Below are 26352 nucleotides of genomic sequence, written 5' to 3' on the forward strand. Positions count from 1 at the left end.
TCTTATAAAATTAAATATAAACCCAGAAGTCCCACTTGTAAGTATTTACATAAGAGAAATAAAAATGTATATCCTCAGAAAAATTTGAAAGCAAATGTTCATAGCAATTTTACTCATAATAGTCCCAAACTGGAAACAACCCAAATGTCCACCAGCAGGTGAATGGATAAACAAATTGTGCTCTTTTCATACAATGGAATACTACTCAACTTTAAAAAGAATGCATTTGAAAAGAAAGGCGAATCTCAAAAGCATTGTGCTGAGCTAGATGTACTTGTTCATACTCTATGATACCATTGACATGAAGTTCTAGAACAGGCAAGATGAATCTGTAGTGAGAGAAATCCGATCAGTGGTTGTGGCAGGGTCAAGGGAGGGGAGATTACAAAGGGTTGCAAGGAAACTTTTTGGAGTACCAGAAATGTGCTGTATCTTCAAGGGGATGGTGGTCACACAGGAATACACATTTCTCAAACTCATTAACTGTACACTTAATTTGGTGTATTTTATTGTATGTAACATATTATGTAAATTACACTTCAATAAAGTGGGGATCTCTATCCAAAAAGACTAAATACAGAAAGTAGAAGACAGAAGAGGTGAAAAAATCCCCAAGGTTATCATGAAAGGTGATCTCGGGATGAGAGGTGTACAATCAACATAAATCACAGTCATTCCAAATTGGAACAGATCAAATGTTTCCAGAAGAAACTTTTATAAGAAGATAAAAATAACAATATGTGATGTGACTGGATGTCTTGAGAAGAGATTTAGGTATCAGCGAGGAATTTAGGATTGAATTACTGATAAGTAAGTAGAAAACTATGCAAGGAGAAAAAGCCATTTATTAACGCCAGGGAAAATCTTAAAACATGTGCAGCAAAGAAAAAGTGATCATAAAAAAAAAATAGTTTACTATAAATTACGTATGCCAAAGCATATATATTATAAATATCAAATTTCAATCTAGCCAGAATTGCAGTATACAGGCATACCTCGGAGATATTGTGGGCTTGGTTTCAGATTACTGCAATAAAGAGAATATTGCGATAAAGGGAGTCACAGAAATTTTTTGGTTTCTCAGTACATAGGAAAGTTACATTTACACTATTTTGTAAGAATGCAATATTAAGTATGCAATGCAGTCTATTAAGTATGCAAAAGGTTATGTCTAAAAGAAAATATACAGACCTTAATTAAAATATACTTTATTGCTAAAAAATGCTAACCATCATCTGAGTCTTCAGTGAGTTGGAATCTTTTTGCTGGTGGAGGGTCTTGCCTCCATGTTGATGGCTGCTGACTCATCAGGATGGTGGTTGCTGACATTTGGAGTGCCTGTGGCAATTTCTTAAAATGAGAGAACAGTGAAGTTTGCTGCATCCATTGACTCTTCCTTTCACAAAAGATTTCTCCACGGCACGCGATGCTGTTTGGTAGCATTTTACCCACAGTAGAACTTCATTCAAAATTGGGGGCAGTCCTCTCAGACTCTGCCGCTGCTTTATGAGCTAAGTTTACGTAATATTGTAAATCCTTTGTTGTCATTTCGACAGTGTTCACAGCATCTTCACTAGGAGTAGATTCCGTCTGAAGAAACCGCTTGCCTTGTTCATCCATAAGAAGCAACTGTTAAGGTTTTATCATGAGATTGCAGCAGTTCACTCCCATCTTCAGGCTCCACTTGTAGTTCTCTTGCTGTTGCCACCACATCTGCAGTTCCTTCCTCCACTGAGGTCTTGAACCCCTCAGAGTCATCCATGAGGGTTGGCATCAGCTTCTGCCAAACTCCTGTTAGTGTTGGTATTTGGACCTCCTCCCACGAACCAAGAATGTTCTCAGTGGCATCTAGAATGGTGAATCCTTTCCAGAAGGTTTTCAATTGACTTTGCCCAAATCCATCAGAGGAATAGCTGTCTCTGCTAGCTATAGCCTAATGAAATGTTTCTTAAATACTAAAATTTCAAAGTTGAAATTATTCACTTATCCATGAGCTGCAGAACTGATGTTGTGTTTGCAGACTTGAAAACAACATTGATCTCCTTGTACATCTCCATCAGAGCTGTTGGGTGACCAGGTGCGTTGTCAGTGAGCAGTAATATTTTGAAAGGAATCTTTTTTCTGAGCAGTAGGTCTCAACAGTGGGCTTAAAATATTCAGTAAACCACGTTGTAAACCGATGTGCTGTCATCCAGGCTTTGTTTTTCCACTTACAGAGCACAGGCAGAGTAGATTTAGCTTAATTCTTAAGGGCTCTAGGATTTTCAGAATGGTAAATGAGCATCGGCTTCAACTTAAAGTCACCAGCTGCATTCGCCCCTAACAAGAGAGTCAGCCTGTCCTTTGAGACTTTGAAGCCAAGTATCGGCTTCTCTCCTCTGGCTGTGAAAGTCCTAGACGGCATCTTCTTCCAACATAAAGCTGCTTCGTCTACATGGAAATCTGTTGTTGAGTGTAGCCCCTTCATCAGTTGTCTCAGCTGGATCTTCTGGATCACTTGCTGCAGCTCTACATCAGCCCTTGCTGCTTCACCTTGCCCTTTTATGCCATGGAGACAGCTTCTTTCCTTAAACCTCATGAACCAGCCTCCGTTAGCTTCAGACATTTCTTTTGCAGTTTCCTCACCTCTCTCAGTCTTCACAGAATTGAAGAGAGTTGGGGCCTTGCTGTGAATTGGGCTTTGGCTTGAGGGAATGTTGTGGCTGGTTTTACCTTCTATCCAGTCCGCTAAAACTTTCTGTGTCAGCAAATAAGGCTGTACCACTTTCTTACCATTTGTGTGTTCACTGGAGTAGCACTTGAAATTTCCTTCGAGAACTTTTCCTTTGCATTCACAGCTTGGCTAATGGCTTGGGGCAAGAGGCCTAGCTTTCAGCCTGTCTCGGCTTTTGACATGCCTTTCTCACTAAGTTTAATTATTTCTAGCTTTTTAAAGTGAGAGACATGTGAGTCTTCCTTTCACTTGAACACTTAGAGGCCATTGTAGGGTTATTAACTGGCATAATTTCAGTATCATTGTGTCTCAGGGAGTAGGGAGGCCTGGGTGGAGGGAGAGAGATGGTTGATGAAGCCGTCAGGACACACACAGCATTTATTGATGAAGTTTGGCATCTTTAATGGGTGCCGTCCCTGGCACCCCAAAACAATTAAAATAGTAACATCAAAGATTGCTGGTCACAGATCACTGTAACATACATATATCATAAAAATGAAAAAGTTTGAAACATTGAAAGAACTACCAAAATGTGGCACAGAGACACTGAGTGAGCACCTGCTATTGGAAAAATGGTGCTGATAGACTTGGTCGGCGCAGGGTTGCCACATATCTTCAATTTGTAAAAAAACGCAATTACCTGCGAAGCGCAGTAAAGCGAAATGCAGTAAAGCAAGGTATACCTATAATTAGGAAGTTAGGAGGGGTAAGATATGTGAGTGAGACTGATTGAAAAATGAGCCAAATCTAAAGTGAAAACACTGAAAAAAAAAAAAAAACAAGAATTAACAATACAGTCATGTCATTAAGAAATACGGAGGCTGATACCAAAAGAATGAGCTAAAATAATTGAAAGAGGATGTCTGCGGAAATTGAGAGGAGATGAGGGATGCTAGGGACTGTTTGTTTTGTCTTGTTTTTTAATCTTGAAGATTAAGCTGAGCCTTTAAACTGTGCATATGTGTAACTTTGGTTTTAAAAAAAACTTTTTTAAAAAAGAGGTGAGGAGGAAGAGATAGTGTACATAGGTAACTTTCAAAATTTGTTGAGAACAGCAAAGAGAGGGCCGTTATTGGAAGGGGATCAAGACAGGATCTTTTTTTTTAAACAAGCGGGAGCACCTTTGAATGCTGGTAGGAGTGATCTAGAAGAGAGGGAGAGGTTGAAAATGCACAGAAGAGAGAATAACTGGAGAAAAAAGTCCTTGAGGAGATGAAGGGGGTTGGATCCTAGAGCACATGTGGGCCTTTGACAGGAGGGACACTTAGCTCTGTTATTGCAGCAGGAAGGTAGAGAGGCCAGGGCTGATAATAAGTTTGTAGGTTTGTTGGAGTAAAAATGAGACCTCCCACCCAATAGCTTTTGTTTCTGTAGTGAAGAATATAAGGTGATGGGAGTCTAACTGCTGAGGTGGAGCAGTGTGTGGGAAGGGAGAGGGTTAGAAGAAAAAGATGGTTAATAGTTACCTCAGAGAGTGGAAAATTTCAGATTTCCCTATGTTAATAGAGGAGTAACCTTGATCTGTTTTGAGAACTAGAGGATATAAGGCAGGAGCTCAGTGTTCATTCCCCTTTCTGGTCCTGTGTCATCCTCATGATTACCAGCATGTCTGCGTCCACCATTGCAGCTCCTGTGCCAATCCGTCTCACTGAGGGCCTCGCTCACCCTTACTGGCCCTCTGCGTCACTGAGGGCCTCGCTCACCCTTACTGGCCCTCTGCGTCACTGAGGGCCTCCCTCACCCTTACTGGCCCTCTGCGTCACTGAGGGCCTCGCTCACCCTTACTGGCCCTCTGTGTCACTGAGGGTCTCCCTCACCCTTACTGGCCCTCTGCGTCACTGAGGGCCTCCCTCACCCTTACTGGCCCTCTGCGTCACTGAGGCCTCACTCACCCTTACTGGCCCTCTGCGTCACCAAACACGATACCCTTCTCTAGCTGTTAATCCTTCCAAACGATGTGGCAAAGCAAGTGAGTCAGACGGTGCTCTGTTGTGATTCATGAGATTTTCATTGGCTAATTTTTGGAAGTAGATCACCAGGCCTTTCCTCCTAGTCTGTCTTACTCTGGAAGCTCTGCTGAAACCTGTCTACCATGGTGACCCTACTGGTTTTTGAAATACCAGTGGAATAGCTTCCAGAATCACAGCAACATGCAAGCTCCAGCGGTACAACAGACTGACAGATTGGTGGCATGAGTTCATATTAATATACAGATAATGCCCAAAAAAATCAATGCTGAAAAAAAAGTTTGTATTCTGAATACTACCTTTCGTCCCTATATCAGAAGACATTGCCATCCATGTCCAAGTGAATTAGTTGACTTTAATCTTTGGTGTTAAACTAATGCACATTTTGTGAGTTTTTTCAGTTTAATTTTATGTTGAAACTCTCCATGAGCAAGTGAGCAGCTACCTTTTCTTCAGTTTTATTGTCATATTTGGATATTGTGATTGTTAATTTCACTGTAGTAGAATTAGTGGGTTGAGCAAAAGCTGCAGTGCTAAAACACAAAATTTCTCTTTATGTGTTTGCCCCCAGTTTAGTGGGTTCTTAACTTTTGAAAGGTCATCAACTCCTTGGAGAATCTGTTAATGGAAATGGACATTCTCACCAGAAAAAAAATATACACATCAAATATACATCAAATTTCAGGATACCATGATTGTATCGTAACAGCACAAAGATTTAGTTAGAAATTCGTGTTTTGTAGGATGTTACGTATTTCTGGTTTGATTGCTTATACTGATTATCTTAATTGGCTTGTTCCTCCTTTCCTCTCACCCTTCCTCTAAGGTGGATACATTGCAAATAGCCTAGCAATCATGACAGATGCGCTTCATATGTTAACTGACCTAAGTGCCATCATCCTGACCCTGCTTGCTTTGTGGCTGTCTTCAAAATCACCAACCAAAAGATTCACCTTTGGATTCCATCGCTTAGGTAGGTAACTGGGGGTTTCTTTTGATATATAATACTTTATAGTAAAACCACAATACCCCTGATTAACTGAAAATTTTCCAGTGATATCCCGTTTGAGTAAAAAAAAAAAAAAAGGCAAATGAAAATAGGTGGATAAGACTTATTCAGCGACATCTTCCAGGGTACGTTCAGCTCAATGAAATAAACAGTTTACACATATAAAATTATATGGCAACAATTATTAATTAATTATTAATAGTAATTAATAATATGTACAGCAACAGGACAGGTCCTAAAGATGTCATCAGAAAAAGTCTACCTTCAGTTTACAGAACCAAGAAAAACCACGTGTTTAACTCTGTGATGAGCATTTGCTTCTGCCTTTGCCCCTAACATTCTAATCAAAGCCACATTAGTAAGGAAAAGAACTATGAAAGGCAAGGAATCACCCTGCTGAAAGCCATTTGGCTTTTGGTCTTAGTACCTGAAAGCCCCAAGGGCAGAGGCTCATCAGGGGGCCTGACACTGACTAAGCCTCAGGAGGCATGAGACCGATAAGAGCCCTGAGCCAGAGGCCCAGATGGAGCTTCCTGGTTGGTAAGAGCAACACCTGCTCTTAGGAGGGTAGCACAACCCTTGGGGATATGGAAGCTCCACACTGGAACCCCTCCCGCCTCACCCCATGCATTTGTTCATTTGTTACGATTTCTTCAGTGAGTGGTGTGAATTGTTCCAGCAAATTATAGGACCCAAAGGAGTAGGAGGAATGAGCTGGTCTGAAGTTAAAGGAGTCATATGGACTCCTGAGCTTACAGATGGCACCCTGAGGGGTAGAGGAAAACCCCAAATTTGGGGTCTGCTCTGAACTGGGGGGAGTCACATGGACTCCCAGGCGTGCAACCACTACGCGCTGACCAGTTCCCAGGTGGCTTGGGATAAGAGAGAGAAGGGCTGCGTGGGCAGCTGGGGTCTGTACTGACCAGGGAAGGAAAATGAGATTTCTATAGGACGTATTTGGAGTGTGGAATGGATTTGTTATCCACTACACAATTTGGCATCAGAAGTAGCTGATTTTAGTCTCCCTGGACTGGTTCACACAGACTGTAATAAGCAGAGTTGTCTGCATGTGAAATGTAAATCAAGATTTGCCCTTTGGTAATACACATCATCAGTCTAGGTTAATGGCAGTGACAGTGCAGGAGTGTCTTAGCAGTGCCTGTTTCTACTGAGCAAAGTCCTCTGGCAGATCTCGCTGGATGGTGGGTTGTCCCGGGTTGATTTATGGCTACAATGCTAATTCTACCTAGTTTGTTATTTTGCTTCCTGATGTTAGAGAAGAAAGTACTCAGCTAAAAAATCACTTTCTCTGTACATGCAGCCAAAAATAACATAATCTCTTCTCCGTGATTGGTGATTCATTTTAACAGCTTCCTCCCACCCCCTTACCCCAACAAGAGTGATGCCTATAATTACTCACATCTTAGTGGGAATTTAATCACATCACATGAACATCTATAGGAAAAGAATGGGTATTTCCTAGAAATGGAAATTTTTATTAAGGCAGAAGACAAGACGTGAGTGAGGTGGTCAATGTTGAATAGCCAACATTCCCCTTGAAAGTACTAAGCCCTCTGAGTATGGGATAGCGGTAAAGGTAAGAAGGCATGAAGTAGGAGATTTTTTATAAAGGGAGGCGAGGATCCAAAATCAAACTTTGCAGTTTACTTTGACATACTGGTGGCAATAGGAGCCCACTGAAAATTCTTTATGATGTCCTTAGCTTGCGTGTAGTAGGGTTGTCTGTGCCTGCATTGAAATACAAATACGGGCATAGCTCAGAGATATTGCAGGTTCGGCTCTAGATCATTGAAATAAAGCAAATATCGCAATAAAGTGAGCCACACAAATATTTTGGTTTCCCAGTGCATGTAAAAGTTATCCTTGCACTGTACTGTACTGTTACGTGTGTAATAGCATTATGTCTAAAAAACAACATACAAACCTTAATTAAAAAATACTTTGTTGCTAAAATGCTAACCATCATCTGAGTCTTCAGTGAGTTGGAATCTTTTTGCTGGTGGAGGGTCTTGCCTCCATGTTGATGGCTGCTGACTCATCAGGATGGTGGTTGCTGACATTTGGAGTGCCTGTGGCAATTTCTTAAAATGAGAGAACAGTGAAGTTTGCTGCATCCATTGACTCTTCCTTTCACAAAAGATTTCTCCACGGCACGCGATGCTGTTTGGTAGCATTTTACCCACAGTAGAACTTCATTCAAAATTGGGGGCAGTCCTCTCAGACTCTGCCGCTGCTTTATGAGCTAAGTTTACGTAATATTGTAAATCCTTTGTTGTCATTTCGACAGTGTTCACAGCATCTTCACTAGGAGTAGATTCCGTCTGAAGAAACCGCTTGCCTTGTTCATCCATAAGAAGCAACTGTTAAGGTTTTATCATGAGATTGCAGCAGTTCACTCCCATCTTCAGGCTCCACTTGTAGTTCTCTTGCTGTTGCCACCACATCTGCAGTTCCTTCCTCCACTGAGGTCTTGAACCCCTCAGAGTCATCCATGAGGGTTGGCATCAGCTTCTGTCAAACTCCTGTTAGTGTTGGTGTTTGGACCTCCTCCCACGAACCAAGAATGTTCTCAGTGGCATCTAGAATGGTGAATCCTTTCCAGAAGGTTTTCAGTTTACTTTGCCCAAATCCATGAGAGGAATCACTACCTGTGGTAGCTAGCCTTATGAAATGTGTTTCTTAAATAACAAAGTTTCAAAGTCAAAAGTGCTCCTTGATCCATGGGCTGCAGAACTGATGTTGTGTTTGCAGACATGAAAATAACATTGATCTCCTTGTACATCTCCATCAGAGCTGTTGGGTGACCAGGTGCGTTGTCAGTGAGCAGTAATATTTTGAAAGGAATCTTTTTTTCTGAGCAGTAGGTCTCAACAGTGGGCTTAAAATATTCAGTAAACCACGTTGTAAACCGATGTGCTGTCATCCAGGCTTTGTTCTTCCATTTCTAGAGCACAGGCAGAGTAGGTTTAGCATAGTTCTTAAGGGCCCTAGGATTATCAGAATGGTAAATGAGCATCGGCTTCAACTTAAAGTCACCAGCTGCATTCGCCCCTAACAAGAGAGTCAGCCTGTCCTTTGAGACTTTGAAGCCAAGTATCGGCTTCTCTGCTCTGGCTGTGAAAGTCCTAGACGGCATCTTCTTCCAACATAAAGCTGCTTCGTCTACACGGAAATCTGTTGTTGAGTGTAGCCCCTTCATCAGTTGTCTCAGCTGGATCTTCTGGATCACTTGCTGCAGCTCTACATCAGCACGTGCTGCTTCACCTTGCCCTTTTATGCCATGGAGACAGCTTCTTTCCTTAAACCTCATGAACCAGCTTCCGTTAGCTTCAGACATTTCTTCTGCAGCTTCCTCACCTCTCTCAGCCTTCACAGAATTGAAGAGAGTTCGGGTCTTGCTCTGGATGAGGCTTTGGCTTGAGGGAATGTTGTGGCTGGTTTGACCTTCTATCCAGACCGCTAAAACTTTCTCCGTGTCAGCAATAAGGCTGTTTCGCCTTCCTGTCATTCATGTGTTCACTGGAGTAGCACTTGTAATTTCCTTCAAGAACTTTTCCTTTGCATTCACAGCTTGGCTAATGGCTTGGGGTCAGAGGCCTAGCTTTCAGCATATCTCAGCTTTCAACATGCTTTCCTTACTAAGCTTAATTATCTCTAGCTTTTGATTTAAAATGAGAGACATGTGAGTCTTCCTTTCACTTGAACACTTACAGGCCATTTTAGGGTTATTAACTGGCCTAATTTCAATATTGTTGTGTTTCAGGGAATAGGGAGGCCCGAGGAGAGGGAGAGACACGGGGGAATGGCTGGTCGGTGGAGCAGTCAGAACACATACAACGTTTATCCATTAAGTTTGCCGTCTTGTATGGGCGCGGTTCATGGTGCCCCAGAACACTTACAGTAGTAACATCGGAGATACTGGTCACAGATCACAATAACAGATACAGTAGTAATGAAAAAGTTTGAAAAAATATTGCAAGAATTACCAAAATGTGATACAGAGACACGAAGTGAGCAACTGCTACTGGAAAAATGGCACCAATAGACTTGCTCGAGGCAGGGTTGCCACAAGCCTTCAATTTGTTAAAAATGGCAGTATCTGTGGAGTGCAATAAAGGGAAATGCAGTAAATCGGGGTATACCTGTGCTAGTTTGAAAATCCTAGGCAAATCCAGTACAGCCTACTGTTTTTCCTTCTGTTTTCTTCCTGTCTTTTGGAAGAAGGTAGAAAAGAGAAGTAGCATGGAAGGAAGTAGAGAGAAAGATAAATCTCCACTCTCTTTCCCTTTCATTGCGGATAGAATATTTGTTTTTATAGACACTTGAAACCTGTCTTTAGATATTTGCTGTATGGCAGTTCTTTGAGGCAACACAAGGGCAAGTGTTATGTAATTTAAGTGAAATACACTCATATTGACATCATAGCATTTGCAGAGCTAACAGTTATGGTAGACCAGACACCTAGGTAGCACCCCTTAGAAATCAAATATGCTTGTGTTGAGTGTGGTTTACATAGTTAAAGCAAATTATTCACACACTGAATGGGTGTCCAGCATTTACCTGTTGAGTGAATGAACAATAGTATTGAGTGGGAGATATGCAGTAAATATGTACCCAAACACAAATATAAATTCTAATAAGTAGTACAGCAAAGGGAAAGAATAAGGTACTGTGATAGAGAATAATAGAGGAGGGAAAGGATTCCTGTTTTCCATATGTATCTTGAAAACCTCTAATTTGGGCAACTTATTGATGTTTTAAAATTTACAATAAAGAGTTTTAAAATATTTTATAGGGATAAGAAAACTTGGTAATCATCTGTGTTTTCTCCCATTTAATTTTCTTTTTAGCATTCAGTAGCCATTCAAACCACAACTGCTGTTCTCTTTATGTGAAATTCAGGGTGTATTTAGTCTTCACTGGGCCATTGATGTTTGCCTATCCTTCAGCTGGATGAAAAGACCCAAGTGATGTTTTAACAAAAAACACATATTCATTCATTTTACTTCCTCCTTTAGTGCCACAGTTCAGCCAAGTAGAGTGATTTAATTACTTAGATATAAAGTAACAAAATATAATAAAAGATTTTCTAGCGTTTCCGTAAAAATATCTTTCAAGAGTTTTTATGCTAAATTTGTGTTTACAGTGATATATGACCTTTCAAGTTTACCTAAAACTAATGGGTATTAACATTCACAGAAATCTTCTCAGGTTGTGAAAGTTCCTGGGTCTCTTCTAGGAAATGAAAAGTCCATCTGTTAGACACTCCTTGTGTCTCAGAAAACTTTATTGTAAGTATGTGACCGGAGGCAGACCCAGAGCACGAAGGAGAAAGTTGGAGCAGTTCATAATTCAGTTGTTGGCTGAAAGCTTCCATGTCCCTTAAATGTGGGGGAAAAAAATCTGCTGTCTTTTTTCTGCATTCCATCATTGCTAAAAATACTGTGAATAAAAATTAACACTAATTAGTCCTATTCATGGTCTTTTATCAACGTTAAATTTATTCACAATGAAAGAGTTTTTTTTTTTGTTTTATCAGAATAAATGATCATATTACTACTATTAGGATTGTTTAGCTGTATGAAACCAAAAAACCAAACCTGTTTGTCGATTGAATCGAGTCAATTCTGACTCATAGCAACCCTGTAGAGCAGAGCAGAACTGCCCGTACAGTTTCCAAGCCATGCCTATTGGATTTGAACTGCCCACTGTTTGGTTAGCAGCCAAACTCTTAACCACGACGCCACCAGGGTTTCCTTTAGCTGTGTTAGTTATCTGTGCCTACTACTTATGAACTGTAAATCTCAGCACTAAAAATCTACTTAAAATTTTTGTCTTTTTTTTTTTTTTTTTTTTGCCTTTATCAGTACTCTGTCTAGAAGACATTTTGACAGCAGATGGTTGTCTTTGCTCCTTCACTGAGGGAATTAGACTATGTCTGAAGCACAGTCCTTAGTTGCTGGGAAAGGAATGTCACTGACAGCAGTATCCTGTATGCCATTTGTGGAGTTTCTAGGAATCAGCTGAATTGTATTACTCTTAATTGTGGGCAGGCGTTGGGATTCCTCTATGCTGCTCACACGGGTGAAAACTGGTGCAGAAAACTGAGTTTTCAGTGCAGAACTATAGTGGGTCTTGTAAGGGTGGGAGTCCTCCTGCCTAGTTGTGCTGAACTCAGTCTGGTGGAGGCTGTGGTAGTTGTGGTCCATTCTTTCCCTTGTGTCTTTGGTTTTCTTCATTCTCCCTTGCTCCAGATAGGGTGAAATCAGTGAAGTATCTTAGACGGCCACTCACAAGCTTTTAAGACCCCAGATGCTACTCACCAAAGTAGAATGTAGAATGTTTTCTTTATAAACTGGGTTATGCCAGTTGAGCTAGATGTACCCCAAGACCATGATCCCTACAGCCCTCAGCCCAGTAATTTGATCCCTCAGGGAGTTTGGATGTGTCTATGGTACTTCCATGACCTTGCCTTGGACAAGTTGAGCTGGCTTCCCCAGTATTGTGTACCGTTTTACCCTTCACCAAAGTTACCACTTATCTATTGTCTACTTAGTGTTTTTCCCTGCCACCTCTCCCCTTCCCTGTAACCATCAAAGATTGTTTCTTTTTGTGTGTAAACCTTTTCATGAGTTTTTATAGTAGTGGTCTCATATAATATTCATCCTTTTGTGATTGACTTATTTTACTCAGGACAATGCCCTCCAGATTCATCCATGTTGTGAGATGCTTTGCAGGTTCATCATTGTTCTTTATTGTTGCATAGTATTCCATTGTGTGTATGAACCATGATTTGTTTATCCATTCATCTGTTGATGGGCACCTAAGTTGTTTCCATGTTTTTGCTATTGTGGACAATGGTGCAGTGAACATGGGTGTGCATATGTCTATTCGTGTGACAACTCTTATTTCTCTAGGATATATTCCTAGGAGTGGGATTGCTGGATCATATGGTATTTCTATTTCTAGCTTTCTAAGGAAGCACAATATTGTTTTCCAAAATGGTTGTACCATTTTGCGTTTCCACCAGCAGTGCATGAGAGTTCCAATCTCCCCACAGCCTCTCCACATTTGTTACTTACGGGTTTTTTTTTTTTTTTGTGCCAGTAGTGTTGGGGTGAGATGGTATCTCATTATGGTTTTGATTTGCATTTCTTTAATGGCTACTGATCATGAACATTTCCTCATGCATCTGTTAGCCTCTTGAATGTCTTCTTTGGTGAAGTGTCTGTTCGTATCCTTTGCCCGTTTTTTAATTGGATTATTTGTCTTTTTGTTGTAGGGATGTTGGATTTTCCTGTAGGTTTTAGAAGGTAGACCTTTGTCTGATTTGTAATAGCCAAACACTTTTTCCCAGTCTGTAGGTTGTCTTTTTACTCCTTTGGTGAAGTCTTTTGATGAGCATAAGTATTTAATTTTTAGAAGATCCCAGTTACCCAGCTCATCTTCTGGTGTTGGTGTACTGTTAGTTATAGGTTTTATCCTGTTAATGCTATGCATTAGGGCCTCTAGCGTTGACCGTATTTTTTCTTCTATGATCTTTATAGTTTTTGGTCTTATATGTAGGTCTTTGATCCATTTTGAATTAGTTTTTGTGTATGGTGTGAGGTATGGGTCCTGTTTCATTTTTTTGCAGATGGATATCCAGTTTTGCCAGCACTAGTTGTTAAAAAGACTGTCTTTTCCCCATTTGATGGACTTTGGGCTTTTGTCAAAGATCAGGTGGCTGCAGATGAGTGGATTCACATCTGGGTTCTCAATTCTGTTCCCTTGGTCAGTTGTACGAGTATCAGGCTGTTTTGACTATAATAGCTGTGTAGTGGGTTCTGAGGTCAGGTAGCACAAGTCATCCTACTTTATTCTTCTTCAATAATGCTTCACTTATCTGGGACCTTGTGCACAAAAGGGTAATTTTAAGCATTTAGGAAAATTATTACTGGGGTGTAGGGTTGCCGGATTTAGGAAAAAAAATTTTTTACAGGGTGCCCAGTATATCTCAAATATTGCATAGGAAATACTTATACTAAAAAAAAAGTTATCTGTTGTTTATCTGAAATTGAAATTTAATTTTGTGCATCCTGTATTTTGTCTGGCAACCCTACTAGGGTGACCATGTAATTATCATCCAAATCAGGACACTTCTGAGAGTGAAGTGAGGCACTATTAATAATTACACCAGGACAACAGGTATAACCTGGGCCTGTCCAGGGAAAACTGGAAAGTGTGGTCATCCTGCTTATCGGGATTTTTGAAAAAATGTTTAATTATAATTCACATCTCCATGTCAACAATTTGTATAACTATGAATCTTTATAAATGTAAAGCACATTGCTTTGCAATTTTTATATTGAAAATTTGATTTAAAAACACCTAAATTTCATGATGGCCTAATTGCTAGCTTCAGCCTTAACACAGATTAAAGTTCTTGTTAGGAGTAAAACGAGGTGGCTGCTGCTAGTACATAAAACTTTACAGTTTGAATTTTTTTTGATTATTTCTTCTTTCTTTATTTTATGTGTACTTTAGCATCATCAGTTATAACTTAAGACAGAAAATTGCATGTGTTTTCATATTTTATTTGGCTTAAGTCTTCTCCTTTTATCTAATTTTTTTTTAGATTTACTAGATAAACTATTCATGTTCTATTTAATTTTTTCATAATTATATAGACTTTTATCATCTTCCCTTGTTCAACTTTTAAATAGCTTCATTCTACAACTTCATGCACAAATACTTGTGTACCTGGTACATGCAAACTGTCCTAAGCCCTACAGTAAGTGCAACGTGGAGTAAGACCAGGCTTGCATCCTCAAGGAGCTGACAGTCTCCACTTCATATGGAAGTTTCTGCAGTTTCCTGAATTTCAGTTGGTCCTTTCTCTAACTTCTGCAGCCCTTTCAAAGTATGATGATTAGTATGTCAGTGGTAGGTGGGCCGTGGTTTTGAATAAGAATTGTATGCTTTCTGTCTTATTCCAACATCTGTCCTGTTGATGCACAGGATTTTATTGGGGTTTGGCTACATTAATTAGGTGTCTTCAAGAAACAGCCTGCAACTGTTAGATAATATTTCTGTGTTGTAATTTATATGTTGGAATAAAAATCTTTTAAAGTACAATATACTTGGACTGCCTGGAACCTTCGAGCAGAGAATCCTCTCAGGTAACAGTTTTCCAGGTTGCTTTACCTTTTAATACTCAACAGGATTAATGTCTGGTTTCTTCTAAAGTTTCTTTAAAAGTATTTTCCTGCTTTTATTGTTTCGAGTATCAACATTTGTTTATGTAATACTGTTAATTACTTAAAATTATGCTTCATATTACCTTTTGGTTATTTTGAAAAGATATAAAATTATTTTTACTTTATATTCAGTATGGTAGAAAACTCAAATGGCATAAAAGCATTAAAAAAAAAAAAAATGAAAAATCACTTCTTATCTCCCAGCCACTCATTCTCACCCAAGGAAACCAGTATTTTTTATATCCTTCCAGAGATTGCATTTACAGGTGATTATTTATATATTCTCTTTCTTCCTTGCTTTACACAAATGGTAACGGTAACACACCTTACTACTCTTCTGCACCATGCTTTTTTTTTTTTTTTACATAGCTCTGTCTTGAAGATTGTTTCTTATCAGTACATAAAGAGCTTTCTTATCCCTCTTCCAATAGCTGCACGGTATTCCGTGTTCCAGGTGCCCTACTGATCACTCCTTTGGTTGTTTCCAGTAGTTTTCTGGTATTATACAGTGCTTGGTGCATAACCTCGTAACAGACCTCATTTTGCACATGTGCAGTTCGTTTGGCACGAGTGTGTATATCATTCCTAGAAAAGAAATTTTGGGGTCAAGGGTATTTATGAATACTTGCCTGCCTTGAAAATATTTTTGTTTTTCTTTATTCTACAAGTAAAACATATTTGTGGTAAAAATTTAAAACATTTTCAAATAGTACCAAAAAGAACAAAGTGAAAAGTAAATCCCTAGCTCTTACTCTTACTTCCTAGACGTTAACACTTTATCTTTGTGATTATCAATTTGCATGATTTTTGTTTTTCTTTTCTCCCCCCCTTTTTTTTTTAAATAAATGGCCCTGTGGTACTCCCATTATATGTATGTGTCGTGATTTATTTATCCATTTCCTCATTGATGGACATTTAAGATGTTACTAGATTTATCTTTTTGGTACTGCGGACAATGGTACAGTGAAAGCTTTGTACGTACGCTGTACACATATGGAAGTGCTTCTGTTGGAGAGATCCTAGAAGTAGAATTGCTGGATCACAGAATATATCCATTTTACATTTTAATTAGTTTTATTAAAATGCCCTCCAAAAAGGTAGTACCACCTCACACTTCCACCAATACAATCTTGCCAACTCTGGGTATTATCAGACCTTTTAAGTTTTGCTAATTTGGTAGGGGGGCGGGGGAAGTAATCCTGCTATTATTAAGGAAGTTAATCTGTAGGTCATGTATGTTACAAATATTTTTTCTCAGTTTGTCATATTTTACCTTGTGAATGGTTTCTGAATATATGTAGTTTGACCCTGAAGAGACATGGCGGGGTGAGTAATAGAGGGGTGAACTAGTGAAGGACCCAAATCAGTGGAGCTACTAATGCTCTTTGTAAGAAAAATAACATGACAACAATGATAGAGTAGTTTTATTTCCTTAGAGGAAAAAAATAAAAAATTGTACAATATTTAGTTTGTATAAAGTGTACCAACCATGCTACAAATATATTGTTTTACACATTTTTCCCTCCAGAGGTTTTGTCAGCTATGATTAGTGTGCTATTGGTGTATATACTCATGGGATTCCTCCTATATGAAGCTGTGCAGAGAACTATCCATATGGACTATGAAATAAATGGAGATATAATGCTCATTACCGCAGCTGTTGGAGTTGCTGTTAACATAATGTAAGCTCTGTTTGTTTGTTTGTTTACGTTAGATATTTGCAAGTACTGTGAACTTAGAGCATTCAGTAGTAGAAGCAAGGATGGTGAGACTATGTGTCACATACCTTGGACATGTTATCAGAAGGGACTAGCCCCTGTAGAAGGACATCATGCTTGGTAAAGTAGAGGGTCAGTGAAAAAGACGACGACCCTCAAGGAGATGGACTGACACAGTGCCTGCAACAGTGGGCTCAAGCGTAACAAGGACTGTGCGGATGGTGCAGGACCAGGCAGTGTTTTGTTCTGTTGTACATGGGGTCACTATGAATGGAAACCAACTTGATGGCCATAATATACAGTAATACTTTCCTATATTTTTTAATTATATGGTATATTAAATTTTATAATAAATGTGAATAAAACACTTTTGGCATTATAAATTCCTCGTTAGTTGGCTTATATATAACAAATAATCAGGAATTTAAGCAGGACTAAGTTTTTTATTTAACTTTATAACACTTTTATATTAATTAGATTTTTTTCTAAAAACTATCAATTTTTTTCTATAAACTGCCCAATTTTCTTGATATCTATTTCGTTACTTAGACCAGAGGTCAGAAAACTTATTCTATTAAGGGCCAGAAAGTAAGTATTTTAGGTTTTGAGAGCCATACAGTCTCTGTCACAGCTGCTCAGCTATGCTGTTATAGAACAAAAGCAGCCACAAATGATATGTAAACAAATAGCATGGCTGTGTTCCAATAAAACGTTATTTATAAAAACAGGTAGTGGGCCAAATTTAGCCTAGTTTCTGTCCTAGTGACTTCTATTTGCCCTTAGAATATAATCAAATGTCCTTTCCGTATTTTGTTTTAGTAGGACCCTGTGTACCTCTTCCACTCTCCCTCCAGCTCTCTCACTCCCTCTATCCTGGCCACAGTAGCCATCTTGCTGTTTCTCAAGCACACCCAGCACCTTTCCATCTTAGGACCTTTGCCCTGCAATTCCTTCTGCCTCGCACACTCTTCTGCCACAGCTTGCTCCCTCGCGTCGTTCAGGCCTCTGAGTGAGAGAGGGGCCTTCTGTGACCACTCTCCCTTTGTTTTCCACCTCCTTACAGGGCCTTACTTTTCTGCCAAGCATTGTGCATTCCCTGGCATTATGTTACGTATTTATTGTCCACTTCTCTGCCTTCTGTACTAGAATTTAAACTCCATGGCAGTAGGGATGTCTCTGTCTTATTTTCTGTTCTGACCCCACCACCTAGAACAGCGCTGATACATACTAAGTGCTCAGATGTTTATTAAATGAATAAAGGAATGAGTTCCATGTTGCCTCATTAGTGTCTGATTAGTAACAAGTATTTTTATCAAAACATTAGGAAAATAATAATTTTTTCTTTTACTTTCAACAGAATGGGGTTTCTGTTGAACCAGTCTGGTCAGCATCACTCCCATTCCCACCGCACACCTTCAGATTCTCCCACTACCGGTCATGGGCATGGACACGGCCATGGGCAGCATAGCCTGGCAGTGAGAGCTGCGTTCGTACATGCATTGGGGGATTTGGTACAGAGTGTTGGTGTGCTAATAGCTGCGTACATCATACGATTCAAGGTAACATGATGGCTCATTTTTCTCTTTTAAAATATATTTGATTTCAACATTAAAACTGAAGGTGATTGTCTTTATCAGTATACTAGATACCAGTACCAGTCCTATTTATTTTGCATTGATGCAACCTTAATCTTGTATCAGTACCGCTCTTTTGTTAGCAGTAAACAAAGTAGTATCACTTTGTGGGGTGATTTCTCCGTAGCTGGCCTTGGTCATGCCTTCACTGGAGAACTCAACTTTAAGCCTTGTCACCAAACTACTAGGTAGTGGAAAGTGAACTAAGCTAGAAATCCAGAGATCCGGGTTCTAATCTTCGCTCTGCCGTCATCACTTTGAACAAGTCCCTCAACTCTAAATTTGAGTTCCCTCCTCTCTAATACGAGAGGCTTAGACCAGATGGCTGCTAAAACCTCTTCCAGCTCTCGTATTCTAGGATTCTGGGTGGAAGGTTTAGAGAAGGCACAGAGGAGAACAGTAGACCACACAATTAAGCTTCTGGATATAGGCCCCACCGGGAAAGGCACTGGAGCAGCCTAGGGGAGAATGAAGATGTTTCTGGGTTACAGCATCAGAGTCGTAAAGGTATTCTCAATCCTACCGACGAAAGCCAAGGGGCGGGGCACAAAGCAGGCCTTGTTGTGCCTTACAGTCTGTTTTATGTCTGTCTATATTTGGAGTCCCTGAATGGCACAAACGGTTAAGCATTGGGCTACTAACCAAAAGGTTGGGGGTTTGAACCCACCCAGAGGCACCTTGTGAGAAAGGCCTGGTGATCTACTTCCTAAAGGTCACAGGCATGAAAATCCTATGGCACACAGTTATATTCTGACCACATGGGGTCACCATATGTCGGAATCGACTCAACAGCAACTGGTTTGGTATTTTGATCACACATTTTTGATCTATTACCTTTCAGCCAGAATACAAGATTGCTGATCCCATCTGTACATATGTATTTTCATTACTTGTGGCTTTTACAACGTTTCGTATCATATGGGACACAGTAGTTATAATACTGGAAGGTAAGAGCTCAGTCATATCCCCATCGTGGGTTATTATTTCCCTGAATCAGATTTGGGGGCAGGGAGCACTCTAGGGTAGGAGCCTTGTCTTTTCCTTTCTTTTTACTGATACTTACTAGGCTATCGGAACACCACCTACCATTTATATAACATATAACAATCAATGCACTTTCCCATCTGTTAGACCACTGGATCCATACATCAGCTAAGCAAGGTGGGCAGGCAAACATTATTACCCCCATTTACAAACAAAATTGGGGTTCAGAGGGATAAAGTATCTTGGTCAAGGTCATGCCGCTAATAAACTGGCGCTAGGACAATAACAAAACTCTTGATTCTTAATGCAGTTATGTTTAATGATTTATTAATTTTTTAATTCCCATTTAACTTGCAACTTTATTACATTAACCATATCCTTCCCTTACTGATATTATGTGTAAGCATGTAAATATAAGCTCTCAACAGATTTATCATCATTGGATTTTTTTTTTTTCCTCTTAGCCTAGATAATAAAATCAAGTGTTCTGGTTTGATTAGCATTCCTTTTTAAGGAGAATGAACATTTTTAAAGCATTTATTAACCTCTTTTGTATATATCGTATTTTTTAGTGAGTATTAATATAAAATATTCATTTGGACTGAATTTGGCGAAGCCATTTATTTAGTTTCTTTGGAAAAAAGTCCTATCAATAATGCTCATGACTGGAGCTAGAACAATAAGGAGACTCTTTTGATTCTTAGTGCAATTATGTTAAAATTTATTCCAAAAGAAACTTTACTCATAAATGATGTATTCTGAACTAATAGGTGTGCCAAGCCATTTGAATGTAGACTATATAAAAGAAGCCTTGATGAAAATAGAAGATGTTTATTCAGTGGAAGATTTAAATATCTGGTCTCTCACATCAGGAAAATCTACTGCCATAGTTCACATACAGCTAAGTATGTTGCTCACGGTAAACGCGGGGCCGGGCTTGGTGGGCTCTGTCCTTGGAGCCAAGCGTCTGTACCTGTAATTAAGTAGGAAGACTTTTCTGCTGAGAATTTGTTTAAGGCAGATGTAAGGCTCTTCCAGAGGCAGGTTGCCGGTCAGTACTGGAAGCAGAACAATCATTTTCGATCTCTTAGAGATGAGACATCAAGAATTGCTTTTTTACCTTCAGATTAAAAACACTAAATGTATTTACTATATTTTTTCTGTACAATAAAAGCTAGATTCTGTTTCTTTCTATAATTTCACAAATTGATGCTTTTTAATTTTTATCGAAATAATACATGAATGTGGTATAAGAAAGTGGCCAAGGTCTTTTAATGGGAATCCTTGTAGTCGATGCCCTAGTATTCTTTTCTCTAGAGAGTAAACGGGAGAGATTGGGATAAGGAGAAGCCATCATTAAAAGTTTAAAAGTAAACGGACATACTTTTCTAACAGAACAGCTTAGAAAGGGTAGAAATCAGACTAATAAAAATATGTTCACAGGATATTAAGGGTTTTTTTCCTGTGTATTTATTCCCTAACGTTAACTGTGTACAATGAGCAGTAATGATATTTTCTTGACATTGCAGTTCCTGGAAGTTCATCTAAATGGGAGGAAGTACAGTCCAAAGCAAAACATTTATTACTGACCACATTTGGCATGTATAAATGTACTATTCAGCTTCAGAGTTACAGGCATGAAGTGGTCAGAACTTGTGCAAATTGTCAGAGTTTCGCTCCTTAATTTTACGCTTTGGGGACTACCGCCTTATTTATCTGCAGTCACAGACTTGAGAGCAATAAATGCAGACCTGACAGCTGTCTCCATATTAAGCACTGGTCTCTCAAAACAGTCACTCCAGCTTGACAGTGCTTCTGGTTTCCGCTTAATGGTAAAATGCGACTTCACCGTGATTTTCAGATGAAGATGTTGCCAAACACGGTTTACAGAATGAGATGTGACTCTACAGATACCTCACAGAAGACAATCCAAGACCATAGTTCGTTATGCCAGTACAGTACGTGTCTTAAAGGAAGCATCAAGAATTCAGTGTTTGCATTTAAAAATACTTTTTAAAGCCCATTTTGTATCAAGCCAGTGCTAGAAAAGTGAATTTTTTTTTATTATATAATCTTAACATCCAGCTTCTAGAATTTGCTGCTCTCTTTTTACAGAAATTATTTCTCAGCAGATTTCAGAAAGTACTAGTAATTCCCAGAGAATGGAATAAGCATGTATTCCCAAGTGTTTCAGAAGTGTTTTATTTCATGAATAAGTCTTAATGTTATTGTTATAGTTATACTTTATAACAAAACATCCACAGATGTTATAGTTATAAATGATAACATTTTTCCAGATATTATAGGGTTTTGAATCTCAATGTTTTTGGCTATTTGTAATCCTATCAGAACCAAATCCTTATATATTGTAGTCATTGTCATTAAATTATTTAGGAAATAGTTTCAGTATTATTCTGAATGGCAAAAATTGAAGTCCAATTACTATAATTTAAAGCAAAATATGAGTGAAGATAGGTTATGGAGTTTCAGATTTATGTCTCCCCAAAACCACTTTTTTGGTTCATGGAATTGTCTTTAAGAACAGCCAGAGCCTACCAGATGTAAACAGTGTTCTCCTGCCTCGTTAAAAACTGCCTTGCGTTCTGTGTGTCCAGTTGACACCAGACCTCAGTTCCTGCCTCCCTACCACTTCATCTGTGTGCTCTTTCAGGGGAGAACTCTAGAGAGCTGAGCTTCTGTTTTAGCACCTGCTTTTTTCTCACGTGTGGATTAACCATGTTCTTCCAGAAACACTGCTTTCTGATGCAGGTTAGGGATCCTTCATGGACACCAAAAACAGTAAAATGTAATTTTGAAGTTTTCTAATAATACCATAGCAGAAATGCCCATGGGTGTTGGGGGGAGATATTACTTTGAGGAAAAAAAATTCAAGGGTTTTTGACCTTGTGTATGTTTTTTAAAACACTAGAATAAAAATGGGCATTAAATCTGTGTTGTAGGCAGGATAAGCATAAGAATTTCCAAACTGGAGGCAACTGAATTGGCAGCAGTTGTGTTAAAGAGACCCCGGTGAATATTCATATTCCATTTTGGAGCTCTTGGTTTTGAGAATATCTTTATGTGCATTAAGAGTGCATTTTCAACTGGAGCAGTTTCTTACACTAAGAATTTATATGGCTCTTTGACTCAGAAAACCAGAGTAGTGTAACCACACACCAGGCGAGTTATGAGTTCAGATGCTGATAGGCCTGCAGGTGACTTAAAATGTGCATGAAGACTAGGGGACAGAGCCTGCCTTTCTACCAGGTACCTCACTGTCTTAGTTACCTAGTGCTGCCACAGCAGAATACCACAAGTCGATGGCTTTAACAAACTTATTTTCTTAGAGTTTAGGAGGCTAGAAGTCTGAATTCAGGATGCTGGCTCTAGAAGAAGGCTTTCTGTCTCTGTCGGCTCTAGAGGAAGGTCCTTGTCTCTTCTGGGCTTCTGCTTCTGCACAGTCTTCATGTGCTTGGCCTCTCTCTTCCCGGGTCTCTGAAACATACGACCTGCGCTAATCCTGCCTTAGTAACATAACTAAGACAACCACTTCCCAAATGGTATTATAGCCACAGGCCTAGAGGTTAAGTTTACAGCACATATTTAGGGGGGGTGGGGGGGGCGTGATTCAATCTGTAACACTCACTGTAAGAAAACCTAGGTTTACTTAAAAGATTGTTGAGGGCTTATAGCACCTAATAAAAGGGTTGATGAGAACTGATAAACCAAAACACTAAACCCATTGCCCTCAGGTCAACCCTGACTCATAGCAACCCCGTAGGATAAAGCGGAACTGACCCATAGGGTTTCCAGGGAGTGACTGGTGGATTCAAACTGCCAGCCTTTCGGTTAGTAGCCAAGCTCTTAACCACTGCGCCACCAGGGCTCCAATGGGAACTGACGGTTTCTGGTAATACCCAGTAAGTGTTCATTTAATTAAATTGAAATTCTGCTTCATGGGATTTTTATTTTGAATCCATTTAAAATAATAATTTGAATTTTTCCAAAATTTCAAGAGCATCTAAACTATTGAAATCAAAATAATCTTAAATATAGAAAGCAATTAAGAATAAATGAGAAGCATTTCAGTGGTCCTCTGGGCATTTATGTACTTCAGATAATTAGCGAGATCAAGGAAAATAATACCATGTTTTTATGCAAATCAATGTTTGTCTGCCAACTGCTCCCACCCCCCACAAAGTATTTTCATAAGTACCTCTATGCCCATTTTTTTTTACGTGTTGCTGTAAAAAAAATTTTTTTTAAATTAGCAGTTTCCCATATCTACTAAGCTTGTTTCTTGTGACTTTCTCGTATTCTATATAGGTATATCTGGCCTTTCATATAGGCCTGTTCCTATAAAATTACATGATAAAACAATTTAAAATCCATTTTGGGATTGGAAAGGATCCTTTTGTAAAATGCAGGAACACTGAAAACTTTTATAAACCTTAATTATCGTGTTCTGCATAAAGTGAGGTACACATGAAGTTTCCTGTGCTTTGTTTTTGTAGCAAGGACTGCAAACTTTGTACTTGAACTTGTACTTTACTGGGCCTGTGAGCCTTGAAAACTGATTTAATGTTTTGTAACTGAAACACCAGAGAAGGATGTCAGCTTAGCAGATAAGAGTGGGGACCACGTAACTTCTGACAGGGAATGTTCAGCCCGTCCTTCACCTGTTGAGCTACAACCACGTGCTGCACTTCTCAGCTGAGCTCTCTAAAGAAGCGCCCTACTGCCCTGTGAAACGCAGTGGCTGAGCTGGATAAACACATGGCATTCTTAATTTTCCACTGGGAAAACAGATCACAGCATAAAAACTTCGTAGTTCTTCAGTGAGGTATATTTTAATTAACATTTGCAAACAATCCGTTACTTGTGCTCGTAAACCTGTATTTCATAACTCTGGTCAGGTACAGCATTTTGGTTTATTTTAGGAAAAGGAAGTATTGTTTCATTAACGATCACGCTGCCTTAGCCTTATAATGTGGGAGATGTGGTTGAATAAGGCATACGTCAGAGGGTGGTGAAATACACAACTAGAAACTGTTGTAATTCCTCATTTTTCATTTCCTATACCTTGAAAATGTGAGCACAGATTTTCACAACTCACAGCTCCCTATTGGTATTGTTTGCCAGATCACTGGATTTATTTTCCTGTTTTCAGCTTTGGGTACTTATTTCCATTTTCTAAAACTAAGTTTCCTGCTCTTCTAAGTCTCACTGTTCTGTCTCTTGAGCCTAGGTGTCCCAAATGACAGGATTTGTCTTTAATAGAATTTCCCAGAATAGACATGGGCAAGAGCAGATATACAAGCTTCCCTTTCATTTTAATGTGAGGAAAAAATATCTTTCAGAAACTAGGCACCACTTAGAAATGTGTTTAGATGGGGAAGAACTTTTTTAGCAGCTGACTGTCTCTGATCCAGATTTCTCTGCACACTGAACTTTGTGGAATACATGTGAGGGACAGAAGTAGATGCTGCACCATGGGACCATGTGTGCAGATCATTGCTAACAGACTGGCGCCTGTTTCTGAAACAGCCACTCTCACAGCTTTAGAAGAAATACGCCTTCTGTTCTGAAACAGTTAGCTAAATTTATTTCCTATCCACTGATATTAAATTGGTTTGCCATAATGAATAAGGAAACTGAATGATGAATAAGCACGTTTTTTGCATTCAGCTGCTAACCAGAAAGTTGGCAGTTCAAGCCAACCCAGCAGCTTTGCAGAAGAAAGGCCTGGCAATCTGCTTCCATAAAGATTACTGTCAAGAATACCAGATGGAGCAGTGCTACTCTAACATACGGGGTCACCATGAGTCGGGGTCCAACTCAACAGCAGCTAACAACAACAATGAATACGGTGTTCTTAGAGAATTTGAGCCCATTTGGAATAAGGCAATTTTGCTATTGACCCTACCTTGTATTTAGTAAATTTAAAGTTACAGAATGTGTGTCTAGAGATAAGACTAGTTCATTAGTTACATTTGTTTTTGAACCAAGCTTAGCTCATGAGCCAGTTGGTATTAGTCACAAATGAATAGTGACACCTCACTACATGCTGTGTTGAGGAGAGGCAAGTCTCATTTCCAAATGATCATATTAAGCTTCATGTTTCTCTGACCAGAATACCGTTTGCAAACCCTGACTCCAGACCTCTCACGTGAACCTTGTTGTCCAGGGCTTCAGATCTGTTTTACAGATTACAAATCAGGGATGTTGCTTATGATGGTGGTAGGAACACAAAAATTGAAAAGAAATGGTGTGCGTACCCTCAGACCAGCCAGTCATTGAATTCCTGCTTATACAGACTTTAACCTGCCCTTCCCGTCATATTGGAAAACCAACAAATATTTTCTGATTTTTTTATAAGATTGAAAGCATTTATGGAGACTTTCCAGTTAAATCTATGACAGTGTCAATTTAAACAATGCAATTAAATATATTCTGAATAACTGTAAAAGAAAATTGAAATGTGTTAGTATGTCAGCTTTGCACCTGGGAGATAAGTGTGTATTTGGAAAGCTTATGCTTCTCTAAATAAATAAGCCATATCACAGGTTAACAAATTATATATAGTTTTCCATATGCCCCTTCAGAAACAAGGTATTTTGCATATGATTGATTTTAGAAAGATTTTGAAGCTGGGGTTTGTCCATGTAATTTAAGATCAAAGTATGGTATATGTATATGTACTGTATTTGCAGTTTTCAAGTTGTAATTTCCTATACATTTATTAAATAAAGCGTTTTCCCATGTGGTTTACTAAAAAGTGAAAAGATATGGTCCCTTAAATCCCTACCCTTTTTATTAAGTAATAGTAGTAGTCCTTAAAGGAGCCCTGGTGTCGCTATGGTTAAGCGCTCGGCTGCTAACTGAAAGGTCTGCAGTTTGAACCTACCAGCTGCTTTGCGGCAGAAAAGACCTGGTGACCTACTTCCGTAAAGATTACAGTCTACCACAGTATGCCACACTGCGCTGTTCAGCTGGAGATGCACCAGCTCGCTATGACCCCAGGTCTGTCCCACTCCCATTGGCCAGCACCCTCCATGCCATTTTTT

At 39.3% G+C, this 26352-nt stretch overlaps 1 protein-coding gene across 2 annotated transcripts in view; it reads left to right on the forward strand.

Annotated features, from left to right (window-relative positions):
* SLC30A4 (solute carrier family 30 member 4) overlaps positions 1 to 26060 on the forward strand; it is a 41032-nt gene extending 14972 nt beyond the window's left edge. The window contains exons 2-7 of one of the 2 annotated variants that reach the window (XM_064292010.1): positions 5507 to 5653; positions 16478 to 16631; positions 18025 to 18226; positions 19143 to 19248; positions 20056 to 20190; positions 20815 to 26060. In XM_064292010.1, the coding sequence (XP_064148080.1) occupies positions 5507 to 5653; positions 16478 to 16631; positions 18025 to 18226; positions 19143 to 19248; positions 20056 to 20190; positions 20815 to 20969 (899 nt within the window). In that variant the 3' untranslated portion in view covers positions 20970 to 26060. Of the gene's footprint in view, positions 1 to 5506; positions 5654 to 16477; positions 16632 to 18024; positions 18227 to 19142; positions 19249 to 20055; positions 20191 to 20814 lie in introns of those variants that run through there. The other variant, XM_064292011.1, reaches the window with a different exon arrangement.
* Positions 26061 to 26352: the final 292 nt, after the last annotated feature.

This window comes from Loxodonta africana, chromosome 10, assembly GCF_030014295.1.
Source record: "Loxodonta africana isolate mLoxAfr1 chromosome 10, mLoxAfr1.hap2, whole genome shotgun sequence".
In the NCBI taxonomy this organism is placed as follows: Eukaryota; Metazoa; Chordata; class Mammalia; order Proboscidea; family Elephantidae; genus Loxodonta; species Loxodonta africana.